This window comes from Medicago sativa, chromosome 6 (assembly GCF_051527215.1).
Source record: "Medicago sativa cultivar Bolivia chromosome 6, Bolivia_mono, whole genome shotgun sequence".
NCBI classification, from domain to species: domain Eukaryota; kingdom Viridiplantae; phylum Streptophyta; class Magnoliopsida; order Fabales; family Fabaceae; genus Medicago; species Medicago sativa.
Window position 1 is genome coordinate 21,865,982 of NC_140754.1, and position 20,894 is coordinate 21,886,875.

General features: G+C 31.1%; 2 protein-coding genes across 2 annotated transcripts; both read left to right on the forward strand.

Annotated features, from left to right (window-relative positions):
* The first annotated feature begins 258 nt into the window (after positions 1 to 258).
* On the forward strand, positions 259 to 4,268 carry LOC146913700 (putative glutamate dehydrogenase 3). Its single transcript, XM_085716928.1, has 9 exons — positions 259 to 438; positions 799 to 912; positions 1,135 to 1,356; positions 1,524 to 1,598; positions 1,684 to 1,800; positions 2,305 to 2,555; positions 3,185 to 3,260; positions 3,348 to 3,434; positions 3,876 to 4,268. Exons 1-9 carry the CDS (start codon positions 331 to 333, stop codon positions 4,059 to 4,061), a joined length of 1,236 nt encoding a protein of 411 aa, XP_085573054.1. The 5' UTR covers positions 259 to 330; the 3' UTR covers positions 4,062 to 4,268.
* A 1,907-nt stretch (positions 4,269 to 6,175) lies between these two features.
* Positions 6,176 to 10,476, forward strand: LOC146913701 (putative galactose-1-phosphate uridyltransferase). The gene is made up of 3 exons (XM_085716929.1): positions 6,176 to 6,760; positions 8,374 to 8,664; positions 9,813 to 10,476. Exons 1-3 carry the CDS (start codon positions 6,278 to 6,280, stop codon positions 10,086 to 10,088), a joined length of 1,050 nt encoding a protein of 349 aa, XP_085573055.1. The 5' UTR covers positions 6,176 to 6,277; the 3' UTR covers positions 10,089 to 10,476.
* The last annotated feature ends 10,418 nt before the right edge of the window (positions 10,477 to 20,894 follow it).

Genomic DNA, 20,894 nt, shown 5'->3' on the forward strand with positions numbered 1-20,894 from the left:
TTTTATTTGCTGACTTTGATCCACATGTTATTTTCACGTTTTTTTTCCTTATCTATGTTCATGTTGTGTGTCCTACACCTACCAAACTTTTATACTAGAATAAATTTTGTTGACATTGACTCTATAATTAGCTGGTGCTTACGTGTCTATCCTATTTTCAAGGAGAAAAAAAAATATGATTTGTCTTTCTTCTCTTTTTTTCTTCCCCAAAATAGCTATATATATATTTATAGACTCTAACTAACATCATCATATCTACAATATCTATTTTCCACATCTTGAATATCTCTTACTAAAGGTTGAAAAAAATTGTTTGTATTAGTCTTTACAATGAATGCACTAGCAGCTACCAATAGGAATTTTAAGTTGGCCTCTAGGCTTTTGGGTTTGGATTCAAAGATTGAGAAAAGTTTGTTGATTCCATTCAGAGAAATTAAGGTAAGTGAAACCACACAAATATCTTGTTTTCATGATCTTTTTGTTTTGCTAATCATATTTTCATAAACACTTATAACATGTTTATAAACTGTTTTTAGTTTACTTCTCGTATGTTTTTCGAAGCAGCTTATGAAAATATCTTATAACTGATATGAAAACAATTTGATTTGATTGTATATTTTGTTATAGATATAGTTTATACATAAACACTTATATGATAAGCGTTTATGCTATAAACATTTAATTAAGTTGTTTATCCAGACACGACCGTATTTTATTGTATGGTAAATGTGTCTTTATAAGATTTGAATTATATAGTTTGATAACTCATGTTCTAAATATTGATTAATGAAAATTCAGGTTGAGTGTAGCATCCCTAAAGATGATGGAACCTTGGCTACATATGTTGGATTTAGGATTCAACATGATAACTCTAGAGGTCCTATGAAAGGAGGGATCAGATACCATCCTGAGGTTATTTATATTCTTGACTTTTGTTTTACTTTCTTTTTACAATTTGACTGAATAACTAATTTATTGGATTAAACCCACCTGGGTTGGTTTGGTGGTGTTGGTTTGGGATCTTGGAGTATGTTCCTGCTCAAGGTCTCAAGTTCGATTCTCCCCGGTGCTAATTTGGGTGGGTTAGTGTAGCTTCTTTAAAAAAAAAAACTAATGTATTGGATTATTATGTAGGTTGAACCAGATGAAGTGAATGCATTAGCACAACTAATGACATGGAAAACAGCAGTAGCAAATTTACCATATGGGGGTGCCAAAGGAGGTATAGGGGTTGACCCTTCAGAGTTAAGTGTTTCTGAGTTAGAAAGGCTTACTAGAGTTTTTACTCAGAAAATTCATGATCTTATTGGAGTTCATACTGATGTTCCTGCACCTGATATGGGAACAGGACCACAGGTTAGTACAAATAATGAAATTTGTTAAGATTAAATGTTCGTACTAATGCATGTGTGCAAAGATCTTTGTAGCACAGACACTTCTGATGGAAGGTGTGTTAGGTCTCTAACATGTGTCAGTGTCTGACACCTAACAATCATTGTTTAACTTCTTTGTTTTGAATGCAGACAATGGCATGGATACTAGATGAGTATTCAAAATTTCATGGCCATTCTCCTGCAGTAGTGACAGGAAAACCAATAGTAAGTAAATTAAATTATTTATAATTTTCATTTTAATGAATGTTGATAAACCAATTTCATTTCTAATTTTTTATTTTGAATGAAGGATCTTGGTGGATCTCTAGGAAGAGATGCAGCTACAGGAAGAGGTGTCCTCTTTGCAACTGAGGCTTTGCTTAATGAATATGGAAAGAGTGTATCTGGTCAACGGTTTGTTATACAGGTACTTCTTGTTTTCACATTACACTAATTAGTATTTTTAATCTAGTAATATAGTATTCATTATGTTAATGTTTGGACTAGAGACTCTGACTAGGTTTTAAATCGCGGTCGTAGTTATGTCACGTTTTTCATATTACGGAGGAGAATCGTGATTAAATGCAGCTAACGCAGTCTTAATCACGATCATAGACATGATAGCTTTGGTATTGCAACCTTGAACGTGGTCGCAGTCGCAGACCTATTTAAAACTTTGTCTCTAACATTATGCAAAATAGTTTGAAGATAATGTTCACTTCACCATGTCTTATAAATTATTGACCGCATAACTATGATGGTACTGTGATTTTATTGAAGCTTCAAAGTTAAAATTTTCCAAAATCATTGTGACGCGTTATTAACGATGACATTGTGATTCTGGCAAATTCAACGTCAATCCAAACATGTCTTCCCATTAATAATTAGTATTTTTGATGAATTTGACCCAACAATGTTATGTATTTTTCAGGGTTTTGGAAATGTGGGGTCATGGGCTGCACAATTAATAAATGAAAAGGGTGGAAAAATTGTTGCTGTAAGTGACATAACAGGAGCTATAAAGAATAGCAATGGTCTTGACATTCCAAGCCTACTTAAGTATTCCAAAGAGAACAGAGGAATTAAAGGATTTCATGGTGGTGATTCAATTGATCCTAAGTCAATTTTGGTTGAAGATTGTGATGTTCTTATCCCTGCTGCTCTTGGTGGAGTCATCAATAGGTACTTTCACATAAGCCTGGTTTGGATTAAATTTTAGCTTACAAATAAGTGCTTTTCAATTTACAGAAATTGAGATCCAGAATCAAATTTCTATTTTAAAAATTTCATATTTTTATAAGATTCTTTTGATACTTCTTTCTTCATAAATACAACAGCAAAATTGTGTGTATGTGTAAGGTGGCGTTATGTACTATAATATCCGATCGTAACAGAATTATTATAGAACATGCATGTTTGATATCACGATGGATCGTAACAGAATTATTATAGAACATACATGTTTGATATCACGATGGATTGGAAGAAATCACGGTGGTTCATCGTGATTCTGTCAAACTCACCATGATATCAAACAAGTACTAAGTGTATCTTCTGTTATTATTTTGATAGATTAAATTAACTATTATGCAACATATGTTTAGAAATCAAACAAACAAAATATAAATTTGATGACCAAACTTACTAACGAAATACAAATTCTAGCGACCAGACACGACTAAAATGATTATTTACTCTTATACAACAAATAGACAGCATTTTTTTTGCCTTTGCTAATTGTTACTCTAGTACCTTGAATGCACATAAGTCTAAAACTTTATTTTTGTTCTCAACTTTTGGTATGGATGAAGGGAAAATGCAAATGAGATTAAAGCCAAATTTATAGTGGAAGCAGCCAATCACCCAACTGACCCAGATGCTGATGAGGTTAGTTTGAATTCTCTCTTTTCTTCCCTTTATCAAACAAAAAGAGATTAACATTCAAATGTTTTTAACTGGGACCTTATTTTGCAGATTTTGAAAAAGAAAGGGGTTGTGATCCTTCCAGACATATATGCAAATTCAGGAGGAGTTACAGTTAGCTACTTTGAGTGGGTCCAGGTAACCATTTTGATCATTTACTAAAATTATTTCACATTAATGCAATTCCCTTGTACATCAAGGAAGGTTTAAAATTTGAGTTTAATTAGAATACACTGTCAGTTTATAATTATTTTACACATGTATCTAATGATGTGTTGTCACGTCAATTAATAAATCTGACTTTCAGATTTATTAATTGACGTGGTAACAGATCATTGAATGTATGTGAAAATAAATGTACACTGTCAACGCATCTTGATTAGATTCTTAAAATTTTAGATTGAATAAAAACAATGGTCATTTTGGAGAAAATTGCTTGATTATGACAAACTAAATTAAACAATATATTATATTTAAATTCAATTTTATATAAAATCAATGTAATAAACTATGACTACATAAAATACATTTTTCATGTAACTATATTATAAGGTTGAATGATGAATATGTAATTTTCAGAACATACAAGGATTCATGTGGAATGAAGAAAAGGTGAACAATGTGTTAAAGACATACATGACCAAAGGTTTCAAAGATGTGAAAGAAATGTGTCAAACACATAATTGTGATCTTCGTATGGGAGCCTTTACACTTGCAGTTAACCGTGTAGCAAGGGCCACTGTCCTTAGAGGTTGGGAAGCTTAAAATCATAAGTTTCATAAGAGCAACATATGTAACCATTCTTGCATTTACATCCCTAAATTATAGGGATATTGATAGTTATTTTTTTTTATGTAAATTGCGTTTCTGTTTGATTTTTTCGCTTTTTCTTTAATGTGGATACGTCCATTTCTTAATATTTTTTGCAAAATAATGTAAGTGTTATTTTTATAGATATTCAATTTCTCATAAGTAACTTGTTCTTCAAGGCTCTAAAGTATACACTTGAGAAATGCAGTATAACAACTATAATTTTAGTTTACTTTCCAAGATTCTAAAGCTCTTAGGTTCTCTATAAATATCCAAATATTTAGGATTTAAAAACCAATATATTGCACTTAATCATAATTTATTTCTCAAAAGCAGATAGCAAATTCATAACTCTTCAAACGCAAAAGAAATACACTTCATCTCTAACATTATATATTTTAAAGTATATTTACAACCATAATCACACTCCATTGAGTGAGAACATAATCACTTCCAAAAACTTGTCAATTTTTGCATAAAACACCGTTAATCTTCTTTGGATTACTATAAACATATTTCACACACCAAATCCTTTCATTTGAATTTATGAACAACAAAACTTCAAAATTATATCGGTATACTCTTTTACAATTCTAAAGTTTACTATAAAGACAAAATTTTAAAAGGTCACAATTCAAACCTTCATTTTCTTTCCTCAAAAAAAAAAAAAAAAAAACCTCCATTTTCTTTTTTACTATTATTTTTACTTCACATACACCACCATGATTCAAATTAAGTTACCAAAACCATGATTTTAATGGATTTGCATGATTTTATAAAACATGCAAGATTCAAAACTGTTTTTCTATTATCCTTGCATATTGAGAAAGATTGAGAGGCTTATTATCATTACATCTAACCTAAACTTAGTTTTAACATCATTCAAAATAAAAAATTAAGTCTAGACCTAAGATCGACAACATTCACAAAATTCACCATTTGAAATGATGTCTATTATAATAGGATTGCTATATCTAGCGAACTATAATTCCCGGAATTCATCCCGAGAGCAGTTTAACCAATCAAAACTCAACTCATGTTTTTCCACAATGGGAAGTTCCATCTCAATTTGACACAACGGAACCCTCTTTTAATAATGCAACAGGAGATTTTTGTGAAGAAAAAAAAAAGAACAAAAACAACACAAAAAGGGCAACACGTCATCAACATGTCATTCGACACACTCTCAGGAAGTAATTTGTCGTGAGATATAACATTTTTCCTATTATAAATATCTTTAAATTAATTAATATATACATTTTATTTCATGGAAATGCTAACAAATGCATTTAGGATTCATGTTTTCATTGTATCTTATGTTGTTTGATTGTTTTCGAGTATAATTGATTTTGCCCTAATTTTAATTGAAACTAGGATTCATACCTTTTAAATATGAAATTGATTTTTACGTTTAAATTATTGTTCAACTCACTTTACATGAATGTAGTAAAATACACCACCTTAGAGCATGAATATCGGCCCTTTTTTTAGAGTGTCTTAGCAGATTTTGCAAATAGTTATGACATTGTGTCATATATTTCACCAAGTCCAACAAGTTGGGTGGTATTGCATTGCCACCCTCTCTTTCCTATTTTTTGAATGTAAAAAATAATATAAAATTAGAATATGATTTTAAATTATAGATTTGAGGTGTATTATGTGATTAGGTGAGACCCAATTTAGAGTTTTGGATGAGTGGTATGGATATTTAGAAAATGTAGTTTAGTGGTTTAAATAATTGAGAAGTGTAAAATAATATAATGTATTCAGTAGGACCCATTTATACCATCCATATTGATGGTATGGATGTGGGTGCTCTTACATGCTACTTATTTTTAAACGAGAGTCAATTAAGTCAAAACCAATTATTATCAAGACAGAATCAAACACTAACATGTTAATACAATGAATTTAATTAGTATACACCGTTAATGTATAATTATTTTATACATACAATCAATGAACGTGATAATACATCATTGATGTATATGTAAAATAACTTTACACCGTCGGTGTAAAGTAATTTAACTAACTCTAATACAAATTAGAGAGAGATGCAATTCCTCCTCATTCACAAAGAAAGAATCTAGTTCAAAGGAAGTACAGTCCAAGTGAAGTTAGTTCCCAACGCAACAATCATCCTAGTCAGTCACAAACAACAACTTAAGACAATGTCATCATCTTCAACAACAACAACCTCAAAAAACCAAAACTCACCACAGCTTCGTAAAGACACAATCTTCAACCGTTGGATTATCTTCTCACCAGCAAGATCAAAACGACCCTCCGATTTCAAATCCAAATCATCATCATCATCCAATCCCACTGGTGTTCGTTGCCCTTTCTGTATCGGCAACGAACACCAATGTGCACCCGAGATATTTCGGGTGCCAGCTAATAACCCGAACTGGAAAATTCGGGTTATTCAGAATCTTTACCCTGCTCTTTCACGCGAACTTGCGGACCCGGTTGATGAAACGGGGTCTGTAAGTTCGGTGTTGGATGGGTTTGGGTTTCATGATGTTGTTATTGAAACTCCGGATCATGATGTGGTGTTGTCTGATTTGGAGAGGGAGGGGATTGGTGAGGTTTTTGTTGCTTATTGTGATAGGATTCGTGAGCTTGGGAAAAGAAACTCTATCAAATATGTTCAGGTTTGTTTTTGAATATAGTTGTAATGATTTTGGTGGATTAATTTTTTTTATTTTTAATTTGTTACAATTATTTAGAGAAAAATGAATGAAAACTGTATGGTTTAGACTTAAGAGTAGTTGATTTGCTCAATTTGAATATTGTAAGGTTAAATTTAGTTTTTTTATGCTATTTGGTGTGATATTAGCTTTGCAGCACCTACACTTTTGAGCAAAGGTGTGTTTGGTGTGATTTTGACACGTGATTACATTGAATTATGTCATTATGTGTCGAGTCTGTTGTTTGTGTCGGTGCTTCATAGGATATTAACTAGTATATGCATTTTTTAACTACATCAGTCAATATATGCATTGATATTGAATTGAAAGGATGTTTGGTGTACGAAATGTGTTGGACAGTGACACATCACTCATGTCGATCACTTCATTTTTTAGAATTTCAAATTATTATTGATGTCTACGTGTCAGTTTCAATTCCATGTGCAATATATAGTATCCATGTTTGTGCCGGTGTTCAATAGATATGGAGTATATACATATTAGTGGTATTAGTGAATAGATGCAGTATGTAGCACCGACACTTCGTCTTGAAGACGAATAGTGGATTTCATGTAGTTGAGATATCCCTGAATTCAAGATGTCTGTGCATTGGTGACCGTTGGATATAGATTAAACAAATGACAAAATGTGCAGATTTTGGTTTTTGGAAAATCCAAAATACTAAGCTTGAAATTTGGATTGTCTAATTTTGATCCAATGTTTACCCATGTATTGTGACTGCATGAGTTCAGGGCCTCCCATCTTCAAAGAATCTTGATTTGTCTTATGTCTAACATGTATCTGTGCCGGACATACGTGGTTTCATTAAATCAATTCGTTTTTCAAATTTCAAGTTATTACTGATGTCTACGACTACGTGTCATTTTGAGTGTCATATCCGGTGTATGTGCCTGTGCTTCATTTATATGCACACTATACATAATTTTAGTGTGGTAATTTTGGAGTACACGTTCAATATTATTGTGGTTATATTAATCCTTGAAAATATAAGATTTTCAGTTCTTAAAATTGGTACTTTGTTTGTTAAGCTTGACACTGTTTGGACTGATTTGACTTAACAAAATATATTTCTGGTATGAGATGGAAAGTCACTGTTCTCTTACTTATTAAACTAAGAGTTGCAGATCCATTCAAGAGAATAAAACTCTCTCCCAGCTTATCACTGACACTCTAAATGTGAATAGTTTGTATTCATAATTTTTCATGTAAATTAACCTATTAGATGTGATTCAGAATAGTTGTGGATCTTGGAATTATTATGGAGATATTCATTTTAGTCTATTTCCATTGCGCATTAGTGTTGTTAAATAGCGGTGCTATAGCGTTGCGGAATTTGAACTAATTTTTATTGTTCTGCGACAAACTATTTAGTATAAAATGTTGTCAAATAGCGGCTATAACACTATTGTATAGTGGAATTCAAGCAAACCGCTATTTTCTGTGATCTGCAATTGACAACACTGGTTCTGCATAATTATATTACTGTTATTGTTCTTCTTTCCGCACCTGTTTCAAGTCATCATTATGTATAAACTTGAGTTCATTAATCTTTGAAGGTGTTTAAAAACCATGGCGCTGCAGCTGGTGCATCAATGAGTCATTCTCATAGTCAAATGATTGCCCTGCCCGTTATTCCACCTAATGTTTCAGCCCGTCTTGGAAGTATGAAGGATTATTTCGATCAGGCCGGAAAATGTTCTATTTGTGAAATTCAACGTGAGGATCTAGTGATTGATTCATCGACATACTTCTTTTCATTGGTTCCTTATGCCGCTTCATTTCCTTTTGAGATATGGATTGTTCCTCGATATCACTCTGCTCATTTCCATGAATTGGATGCTGAAAAGGTAACAGCACTTGCTTTCTTTCCCAAAGTCCTATTAATGCTTAAATGCAAAGTATTTAGTTTAATTGCGATATAATGCGTCCCATGTCACGCATAGATTAAGGCTCGGTTTTAGTTGTTTTATGAGACTTGAAGATGAGTGTTATGATTTTGGCAACCCTTAGATGCTAGGTCTTTTTTTAGGGGTGAAACATTGAATACTTAGATCTGAAATGGTGTTGGTATTTTGATCTCGCTGTTCCGTTCTTTGTCAAAAGAATAGCCTTTCTTCCTCCTTTTCTCCTTTCTAGCTCTTATTATTTCTCTACATAGCTCGGTTTTGAGCTCAGAGTTCTTCAATCAATGTGAGGGAGAGGGGGTATCTGAACAGTTATGAAGTGTCAGTCTGTACCTGGGAGTTTTTCCCCATATTTATAGTAGTTCTGGGATCCGAAGAAGAATGCTATGGTTGAAGCATTCTGATTGGCTGAAGCGCTGTGCTTATCCTGAGTTTGAACATGTCGTTATTCTTATCTTGACAAGTGCTTAAGCACTTTCCCCTTGATATGTGGGTTGATACCGAGTTATGGTTTCACCTTTGAGTTCTCCTTATCTGATAACAGTTGTACTCTCCAATGAGAGCTCCCTCTTATCAGGTCCATCCCGGTACAGTTCGGTAGATTCAAAACTGGCACAGAAAAGAAGGATTGAATATAGAATGAAGTATATTAGGGTCAAGAGAACCCCTCTGTATTATTCAGAATTCTCTGATCCGTGTAATCAAAGAAGGAATACGGAAAAATGATTTTGAAAGCCCTTTTTCTCTCCTAACCAGAAATGAGTGAGTTCCTAGCTACCTCCTGATACTTTTATGCTTCTGTTTATAGTAATGAAGTTACGTCATTCAACTTCCCCCTTCTACTCGCACGATGATCCCTTGCATAGATCCCTTTTTATTACCGAATGTCTATCATAATCATAGTAGATTGCTACAGGTTGTGGATTTTGCAAAGCTCTGGGTTTAGTTTAGCATAGCACTGAACCTTCTGGTATTGCTATAGGATACACTATTGCACACAATTATCAACTTAGTATATGTGTCGTAATTTCTCCAATTCTGCACTTCTGGTCTGAAAGCTAATCTTTGTTATCTCGACGTCTATGTTACAGGCAGTTGATCTTGGAGGTTTGTTGAAACAAATGCTAAGGAAGATATCATTGCAGTTGAACGATCCGCCGTTCAACTTTATGATTCACACAAGTCCACTGCATGGCGATGAGTCAGAATTGGCATACAATCATTGGTTTATACAGATAGTGCCTCAACTAATTGGTACAGCGGGTTTCGAGCTCGCAACTGGATGTTACATAAATCCAGTTTTCCCTGAGGATGCTGCAAAGATTCTAAGAGAAGTGAATGTTCCAGAGTCGGAACAAAAAAGGTAGAAACATACTGTTAACCTAGGCCCTGTTTGGAGGAAGCTCTATTTGAGCTCATCAACTACTGTTTGAGAGAACCTATGGAAACAACTTGTATAAGTTGTTTTCAGCTTATTTCTATAAGCTCTTCATGATAGCTTATGGAAGTAGCTTATAACTTATATAAAAACGGTTTGACTTAATTTTATCGAAACGGCTTATACAGAAGCACTTATATGGTATACATTTATGCTATAAGTGCTTAATAAAGTAGTTTATCCAAACAAGGCCTTGTTTTTATAAGCTAATAAAAGTGTTACTCACACAATTGCTTAAGTTTGTATGGCAAAGACTTAAGTCCCTCTTAAGATGGATTGCACATCTGACATGATGACATCTCCTTGGCTTGAGCTTCTATACTGTTGGTTATAATTTTAGCATCTTGACTGAACTGCAACATGGATGATCATTTTGACACACACACACACACATATATATATATATATATATATATATATATATATATATATATATATATATATATATTACATTTACATGTATAAGAAATTAGAGCTAGTATTGTTGAATCTGCTATCTTTTTGTGCTCTACTGTTGAGTGTCATATATTATTTAGTAAGGTTGAAGCTTTGATTTAGAAAGAACCAATGGCTATGTGATTCTTGTGTAAGGAAGTTGAATATCTGAATGATTATGTTTAGAGTGAATAGGAAAAATAGTTTCTTATTTTTGTGAGTTGGTATTTGTATGAAGTTTTTACCTCTGTTTAGTAATGATTAATCATCAATGATCGAACCTCTAACCATTGGTTTAAGGGGGTCAACATCTCTTACCACTTTGACCAATCCATTTTTAGTGGAAAAAAAAACATTTATATCAATATCCAAAAGTGTATTTTGAGACAATAATATCCTAAAGGTAAAGGGTACACACTATTGAAAACTAGATTATGGTATTACCAAAAACAAATAAAAGTTAAATCACAACGCATGATTCAAACACAAAATGACATGAAATAATGACATACCCGCCCAACAACATAAATTATTTAATTATTTTAAGTAGTATAGTACTAACTTTCACTTAGCATCTTCATCAAATCTATGTCACTCGTCATCTCTTCCACCATTGTGACACACTCAATATTTTCACTAGTAGTTAATTCACTATTCCCACTATGACTTTTGGAGTTGGAGCATCGAATTGAACAATCATTCTGCAATACAAAAAGAGTTTGATTTATGACATTGAGATCACGAAAGGTTTTGGTTTATAGCGGGAAAAGCTAGTATCCGTTTTCTTATTTCATTTGAACAACACAGCAAATTGGGAACACACCACACACTAACAAGCAAACGCACATTCATTACTTGTCTTGTTTATTTTCATCATCGATCACTCATCACTTGTAATGGCACAAAGAAGAAGAGTTAAAAAAAGGGTTTGCCCCATTCGTCGTGTTCGTGCTCATGATGGAAGTGCCTTTTTCAAAAACACAAAAGTGTCCTCTCAACTTTATCCAAACAAAAGCAGTGATCCATCATTGTCATTTGTGAGTTTAAAGTTTTTCTTCATCGTCTTAAATCTTTGGCGTCGCTTGATGGTGTTGCAATGGTTCTTGATGGAGTTCTCACTCCTACCCAACAATCTAGGTCCTATTTGTGTCCAGCTATTTCCAACTTCTTGATGGGATTTTATTAGTATCATACCTTCCTCTACGGTCCATGAGTCCTTCTAGGTGTATATACACTAAATAATTAGATTATATATGAATCAGAATTGCACCTTTATAGGGGAGGATCACATATATATACATTTAACAAAAAAATAAACAAATCAATTAGAACCATTTTTTTGCATAAAACAAAACAATACATTTACAGTTGGATTTTCAATACTCTCTCACATGGTTAGTGTTTTGCTAATGAGTACCGTTATTTGAACAACCGAAATCAACAACTTGTATTGACAACGTATGTGAACCATGCACATCTTTTCTCTCGAAACACACATACTGAGGCACATAAAAAGCTGGAAAAAAATCCACAAACCCTATACATATACGGTGTGGTGTCTGTTTAAGATGTTCATATAACATTATTGTTTGCTAATTGCTAGACAAAAACAAACAAATAATGGACTAAAAAAAAAAAAACAAAAAAAAACAAATAATGGACCGACCTATTCATGTTTGATATGCAAGTGTTTTGCTACCCATAAACAAACAAATAATGTGCAGGCATATATTAATCGTTGAATTAAAAGTTTACATTGTGTCGATTGCCTTAGTAGACTTTTATACAAACATCAAAGTATTTTATATATTCGATTGCCTTAGTAGACTTTTATACAAACATCAAAGTATTGTACATATCATTGAGATACGTCATTGTTAGTATCTTATGCAATTTTATTAAATTATGTTAATCTTGACGTATCTCATGATATATAAAATAATTTAAGATTTATGTAAGTTTTTCGATATGATATAAAGGTTAAGTCAAACAAAAAGTTTTATAGAACAAGCATTTGGTAAAAAATTATCAAACATTTCAATAATTTCCAAGTAAGTATATTGTATAAATAAATAAAGTAACTTCAACTCTGTATGTGAAAATGGATAATGGAAAGAGAATAGAAACCTTAACGTTTGGCGGACATGGTTAAGCCATCTCTCACGACAATGCTTTCCAAACTTTCCCTTCATTGTTCCATGTTGCTTCACCAATCCAACAAGTTCACCGCATGAAATCACAGTCGAATTAAACATTAATCCTTTTTCTACTAAAAAAAAAAGCATGGGTTGGCTTTATTTTCATCAATGATAGTAACGATGACACTTCAATACTTTTTAAAACTCCAAGATCTTTAATCCAAAATGCCTTATGCAAAGCTTTTTCGTTAACAACAAGATCATCAAGAGATACCAACAAGAATTATATCATCCACATATATGTAGATGCAATAGCTTTTATAAAGAATGTAGGATCAACTGCATCTTATGTATAACCCGATTTGGATGATATATATAACTCCAAATGCATTCTACTAAAATTTAAAAATTTTGCCGAAATAATATGGTATAATTTTGGATCATGTAAGCATCAAATTTGTACTTATTTTATGGCCATAGTTTGTCTATATTTATTTATATAATAAAATAATATCACTTGGTGAAGAGAACCACTCTTGATAGAGTTTCTTCATTGCTCATTTCAAACAAATATATATTAATAACATTCCAAATCAACACAACATTTTGTTTAAGTATATGGCTAGGCAATGCAGCTAGTCATCTTGGGGGCATGGATTCAAATCTCACCATGCATATCTTTTCATTTTGTCTGTTTTATTTATTAAAATAACTAACAAAACAAAAAATCACTGCAAAGAGGTATCGAATTTGCAACCTAACCTTGGTGCCCAGAGACAGAATCATAAACCACTGGGATATGCAATAGCACTGTGAATTGATTAACCATTCATTCAATCAACGCAACTTTCCAAATCATACATGTTGAAAATATCTTCAACAATCCCCATAATTTTTAAAATATATCTAAATCTATTATTTCAAAATTTTATGGTTTCATATAAAGGTACCTTACGATTTAAACCATTAACTAATAAGTTAAAGTTAAAAGATTGGAAGACAAGCTTTAAACCAATTATTTATTAAAATAAGCATGCATAACTCACGCATTAAATATGGATACCATTGGTCGAATTATTGTTAGCTTGTAATTTCGACATGCTCAATTAATCCAGTCAAAGAGAGTTGACTTTTGTTCTTTCAAGAATTAACAATGTTATCTACATGAAGATTTCGACGTGGTCTGGGACTTAGCATTTAAAAGAGCTCAATAGCTGTGAAGTTCGACAAGAGGTGATTCAGAGAGAGGTTTGGTCGAAATCAAGAAGTTTATGTCGAAAGGAAGAAAATTCAAATTCAAAAGCAGCAGTTTCTCATTGAGATGTGGAGGACAGACAGTTTTCAATGGAAGAAGTGCAGCTCGTGGCAGTTTAGCTTTTTACAGTTATTTCTTCTATGTATGAATAATAGTTTTTCACAGGAAAAAAGAGTCGCAAATCATTTATAGAATTCTAACACTCAAAGTATCAGCGTCTAGAGAAAAGAGTCATGCAGAATGTATGTAAACTGATTTGTCGAACCACCTTTACATTTAAATGCAATGCAATTTACATTTATTTAAGTCTTTGCGTTTGAACTTTTGAGCTTTTTTACTTGCATTTTTCTTTACTTCTTTCCGTCGAAAGACGTTTACTTTCATACAAACACTATTTTACTCATAAAGCAACCTATGAATATGTTGAACACTCATGTATTTTCTACAAAAAGATTGCACAACATGTCCTAGGATTTCTGATTTGATCCTACTTGTAATAATCAAAACTAGTCTTCTTGTTTACCAAAAACATCGCTAAACAGACACTTGAAACACTTGAACTATGTCTTTGGTACAATGTCTATTTGATGTGATGATATGCCTAATTTATTAAGGAAAAAGAAGGAACGGTTTCTAGAAAATGGAACTCAACGTAGAAGGCTGGGATGGGTTGCATACAAGTTAGGGACTTGATAGTAGAACTAAAATGACGGCTTGATGTCACTATGATCTCTTGTGAAATCTTTTCAATCATTTGATTCTTTATGTATATACTAGCGCTCTCTTTTTATTGCGCTAATGTTTGAAAATTATGAGCGGTTTTTTTTTTTATGAAATTTTGATTTTGAATAAAACTAAAAATGAGTAAATAGACAATTATCTCTATGAAATTGTAAGTTTCGTCAATTACCCTCCTGAAATTAACAAAACTTCAATTACCCCCCTAAAATTGCACAACGTTAATCAATTTACCCCCTCCGTCGAATTTTTCTGTTAGTCAACATGACGTTTTGCAAATACCCCCCTGAAGTTTTGCATGTATGTGCAAAACGCCCCTTGAACTTGAAAATTTATATTTTTTTTCTTATTCTTAAGTTTTGACGGTATACAACCATATCTTATAGAAAGTAGAACAATCACAACTTTCTAAGGTTGTTCTAGTATTAAATTGTAGGCTACAATTGTGCTTTGGTACATTGGAAGGTGGTAGAAGAATGAGAATATTTCACTAAAATATTTGTCCTGTGCTATTCTGCCTTGGGTTGTGTTGCTCTATCTTGTACTGTTCTGTACAATACTTACTGTTTTGCAAACCAAACACACTCTTAGCATCACAAAGAATTTATATAATTAAAATAAATCTTAATTTTGTTGGAAACCATAAATCATAATTTTGATGGAAACCATGTGTTTTTACATATTCCACAACACCAATGATGTTAATTACAAATTTTTATCTATAAAAGATGATTGTGTAATGTACTTCTACTTTATAGTTTGACTCATGGTGCTTGAATATAGAAAAATTATGGTTATACATTAGACTTTAATTTCATTTCATGGCCCTTTGTGCTTGATTTTAAGTCGTTATTGGAATGTTTACTTTGTAAGTTGGTTTCCTTCGTAACATTTAGCAAATGTTACCAATTTTTGTGTTTCTCAATAAAGTTTGTGAAGGAAATATTTAGTCAATGAGAATGGAAGGAAGTGAAGAGAAGAAGAGAATAAAGAAAATGGTAAGAAAATAGAGGGCCATTGAGATCATCCTCCAACGGCGGTCTAAACATGCACCCCCTTTGCAATCACACAAAGATGATGGAAGGGAGAAAGTTGCGCCAAAGACAGAGATCAGGGTTTACTTATTGTTTCAATACAACTTACCAACATTGAATGTGGGTTTACTTATTATTTCAATGCAACATACCAACATTGAATGTTTCCACAATATTTACTTTCTTCCGAAAACATAAAGGTTATATTCCTCTACTTTTTCTAACAAATTTTCCGCTTTACCTTAATTTAGCAAAATAGTGTGTGTGAGATGTTCATCAAAATGATCATCAAGGTCTTATAATTATTGCCATTTATATTTATATATGATTGTGTTCTTCTTTCATAGTTGTATTAAAGTTATTTAATTTCATTAACTAAAGAGTTGTAGTTTTCTTGACTCATAGCAAACTTGAGAAATGAGGCATTAGATAGTTGAATTTCCAAGAGAAGGTCCGAATCACATGAAGATCACAGACACACAATGAGGGATAAAGGCCTAAAGACGATGGGATGAAAATGTGATTAACATTACTACAATATTGAAAGTGTTGATTAATCACAATATGAGTTTTCTATTGATATTTTAGTTTTGCAAACGCAATTATTTTTAGTGTTGATTAATCAAGTACATTATTATTATTTTGACAAAATTAAATAAGTACATTACTATCAAGTACATTATTATTATTTTGACAAAATTAAACAAGTACATTACTATAAAGTACTTGAAAGTGGTCATGTATCATTTTACTTTTTCATCAAGTTCAATTTTTTTATACCAAATACATGTATGATAATCTTTTTAATTCTACTAATTTTGTCCAAGACATATCAAGAAAAAGTAAACCAACATTAAACAAAAACATATTGTTTATGAGATATATATGTTAGCGCAGTAGAAAAAGTGGACAGACGGGCACGCTAGTATATATAATGTTTATTCATGTAATGATAACACAACTTTACAAAACTTTACAACAATGAATCATTGGTTATATATATATATATATATATATATATATATATATATATATATATATATATATATAATGTTTATTCATGTAATGATAACACAACTTTACAACAATAAAAAGTTCATTTTTCTCTATAAAGTGTTAACTTCAATATTGAAACTTAAAAAAACAATCAAACAATCATATATAATGTAAATCTCCCAACTTAAGAGGGAGTATTAAGAGAGTTAGTTAGTGTTGTCAGTTTCAGTTAATTGTAAACTGATAACTGTTTAACGGTTTAGTTAGTTTCTTAATTGTCATACTGTTATTTTCTCTCTAAACTAGAATTTCATCATTGTTTACATACACACACACACACACACACACACACACACACACACACTAAAAATCCTTCATGTAATGATAACATAATTTTACAATAATGAAAAGTTTATTTTTCTCTCAAAAGTGTTAACTTCAATATTAAAGCTTAAAATAAACAATTAAACAATCTTATGTAATTACAACTTACTTTGTAGTATTTTATCTTTCAACAAGACAAATCAACATTTTCCCTCCATTTTTCAAAGCTCCTTAGGGTCTAAGATCTTTTTATTAGATGATGAAGTAGAATGCAGAGAGAGAAAATATATATCTATTAAATTCGACCTCCAAGACCTTTTTATCTGATACAACATCCATAATAAAAATAATAATAACCTTAATGATTAGATTGTTTATGGTTGACAGAAATTCACTCCTATTCTTTAGCAGGGGAGTCCACATTATGTAGATTAAATACAATATTAATCCTTTAATGTGGGTCCCATCAAAATCTGTGTCGATCATTATAATGATTTTATCGTATCTAATGATTTTGTCGTATCTTAAAGAGATTTTTTCGCTCTTGGATGTTAGACCCAAGATATGCATAAGGTTGTTGATAAGCTTATTGTTCAGAAGACCCTTTAACTTCTACTTTCCAATATTTGGAAGTTTGTCATTCATCGATATACACCATAACGTTTTCTACGCTTTTCATACTAAACATTGAGTCCATTCAACTGGTATATATATAAAAAAAAACATAAAAAAATTATTTTTATTATTGATTGAATAAATAAAAATGTTACGAGGCTAAATGACTTACAGCAATGGACTTTGCTGAGTTCCCTTCTGTTAATATTAAAGTGCAATGATCACCCTTTTCGAGACATGCATCCATCAATCGGGGTATTTCATCAACACGACCTTTCATTGTATCTAAATTGTAAACAATATAATTAATTAATAACAATATTACAAAAAACATATGAAAAAATTCGGTCACTGTAGAATAAAAGGCTCATAACAGTTAGCATATATTTAATGTCTCGGCTAATTTTATATAACTATAGTCAAACAATAATCGTAACTTATCTTTGTAATTTAGGTAATTGTTTAATGATTTGTAAATGCTTAAAACATCAAACATATTTCCCATTGTTAAAGCTTAAAACAAACAATTAAACAATTTTATGTAATGTATATCTCCCAACTTGACGGAGAGTGTTAAGAGAGTTAGTTATTGTTATCAGTTTCAGTTAGTTATTAACTTATAACTATTTAACAGTTTACTTAGTTTCTTAATTGTCATTATGTTATTTTCTTTTCAAGTTAAAATTTCATCATTGGTTATATATATATAATGTTTATTCATGTAATGATAACACAACTTTACAACAATGAAAAGTTAATTTTTCTCTATAAAGTGTTAACTTCAATATTGAAGCTTAAAACAAACAATCATATATAATATATATCTTCTAACTTGAGAGAGAGTATTAAGAAAGTTAGTTAGTGTTGTCAGTTTTAGTTAATTGTAAACTGATAACTGTTTAACATCTTAGTTAGTTTCTTAATTGTCATTCTGTTATTTTCTCTCTAAACTAGAACTTCATCATTGGTTATATATATATATATATATATATATATATATATATATATATATATATATATATATATATATATATATATGTGTGTGTATATATGTGTGTGTGTGTTAAAGTTCCTTCATGTAATGATAATATAATTTTACAATAATGAAAAGTTTATTTTTCACTCTAAAGTGTTAACTCCAAAATTAAAGCTTAAAATAAACAATTAAACAATCCTATGTAATTACAACTTACTTTGTAATATTTTATCTTTCAACCAGATCAACAAACATTTTCCCTCCATTCTTCAAAGCTCCTTAGGGTCATAAATGCATTGACGGCCCCAGATGATGAAGTAGCCTGCAGAGAGAGAAAATATATATCTATTAAAATAAATCTCCAAGACTTTTTCATCTCCTATAACATCCATAATAATAATAACCTTAATGATTGGATTGTTCATGGTTGACAGAAATTCACTCCTATTCTTTAGCAGAGGAGTCCACATTATGTAGATTAAGTACAATAGTAATCCTTTAATGTGGATCCCATCAAAATCTGCGTCGGCCATTATAATGATTTTGTCATCTTAAAGATAATTTTTTCGCACTTTGATGTTAGACCCAAGATCTACATAAGGTTGTTGATGAGCTTATTGTTCAGAAGGTCATCTAACTTCGACTTTCCAATATTTAGAAGCTTATCATTCATCGATATACACCATAACGTTTTCTACGTTTTTCATACTATACATTGAGTCCATTCAACTGGTATATATATATATAAAGAAAAACATAAAAAAAATTATTTTTAACATTGATTGAATAAATACAAATATTACGAGGCTAAATGACTTACAACAAGGGACTTTGCTGAGTTCCCTTCTGTTAATATTAAAGTGCAATGATCACCCTTTTCGAAACATGCTTCCATCAATCCAGGTATGAAGTATTTCTTCAACACGGTCTTTCCTGGGCTCTAAATTATAAACAATATGATTAATTAATAACAATATTACAAAAAACATATTAAAAAATTCGGTCACTGTAGAATAAAAGGCTCATAACAGCTAGGTTATATTTAATGTCTCGGCTAATTTTATATCATTATAGTAAAATAGTAATTGCAGCATATCTTTGTAATTTAGGTAATTGTATAATGACTTATAAATGCTTAAAACATCAAACATATTTCCCATTGTTAAAGCTTAAAACAAACAATCAAACAATTTTATGTAATGTATATCTCCCAACTTGAGGGGAGTGTTAGGAGAGTTAGTTATTGTTGTCAGTTTCAGTTACATGTTAACTGATAATTGTTTAACAGTTTACTTAGTTTTTTAATTGTCATTCTGTTATTTTCTCTTTAATTAGTTTATCATATATATATATATATATATATATATATATATATATATATATATATATATATATATATGATAAAGTTCCTTCATGTAATGATAACACAATTTTACAACAATGAAAAGTTCATTTTTCTCTTTGAATTGTTAACTCTAATATTGAAGCTTAAAAATAACAATCTTATGTAATGTATTTCTCCCAACTTGAGAGAGAGTATTGAAAGAGTTAGTTAGGGTTGTTAGTTTCAGTTAGCTGTTAATTGATAACTGTTTAACAGTTTAGTTAGTTTTTTAACAGTCATTATGTTATTTAATCTCTAAGCTCGAACTTCATCATTGGTTATATATATATATATATATATATATATATATATATATATAGGGTTTTGCCAGAAGACACTTTTTGTGAAGGTGTCTTTTAGCAAGTTATCCTATTGACATTTGTTAAAAGACACCAACTAATTTTTATGAGGGTGCCTTTTAGCAAAGTTATAACTAAAAAGTGGATATCACACCTTGATGTGTGACTTGCTAAAAGACACCTTCAAAGGGTGGCTTGTCTACTCCCACTAGCCTATTACTAAAAAACCACGACCTACTATTTTAAACTACTATCTACTAAAGGTTAATTTTGTAAATTTATTTCAAAAATATCACAAATCTTTTTTTGTTATCGGAACAAATCTCTCTTTCTTAATTAAAGCCACTGAAGTGGGTTTTAAGTGATATAGCAACTGGAGTTGTTTTTTTTAACGGAAATTGAATTTAAGTTGACGTTTATCGCTTGACAAAAAAATTGAAGTTTATTATCTTAGAATAACGACAAATAATTGGCCTATGAAATCATGTTTATAAAAAAAATTGATGTTAAAAAAGTTTTATTATTATTACTTAAAAATTGG

Bases quoted from the DNA above. Each gene is read 5' to 3' on its own strand.
- LOC146913700 (XM_085716928.1), top strand. From the start codon at position 331: ATGAATGCACTAGCAGCTACCAATAGGAATTTTAAGTTGGCCTCTAGG. The intron at 439-798 runs GTAAGTGAAACC...ATGAAAATTCAG, and splicing joins TTCCATTCAGAGAAATTAAG to GTTGAGTGTAGCATCCCTAA. The intron at 2,556-3,184 runs GTACTTTCACAT...GTATGGATGAAG, and splicing joins CTTGGTGGAGTCATCAATAG to GGAAAATGCAAATGAGATTA.
- LOC146913701 (XM_085716929.1), top strand. From the start codon at position 6,278: ATGTCATCATCTTCAACAACAACAACCTCAAAAAACCAAAACTCACCA. The intron at 6,761-8,373 runs GTTTGTTTTTGA...TAATCTTTGAAG, and splicing joins ACTCTATCAAATATGTTCAG to GTGTTTAAAAACCATGGCGC. The intron at 8,665-9,812 runs GTAACAGCACTT...TCTATGTTACAG, and splicing joins ATGAATTGGATGCTGAAAAG to GCAGTTGATCTTGGAGGTTT.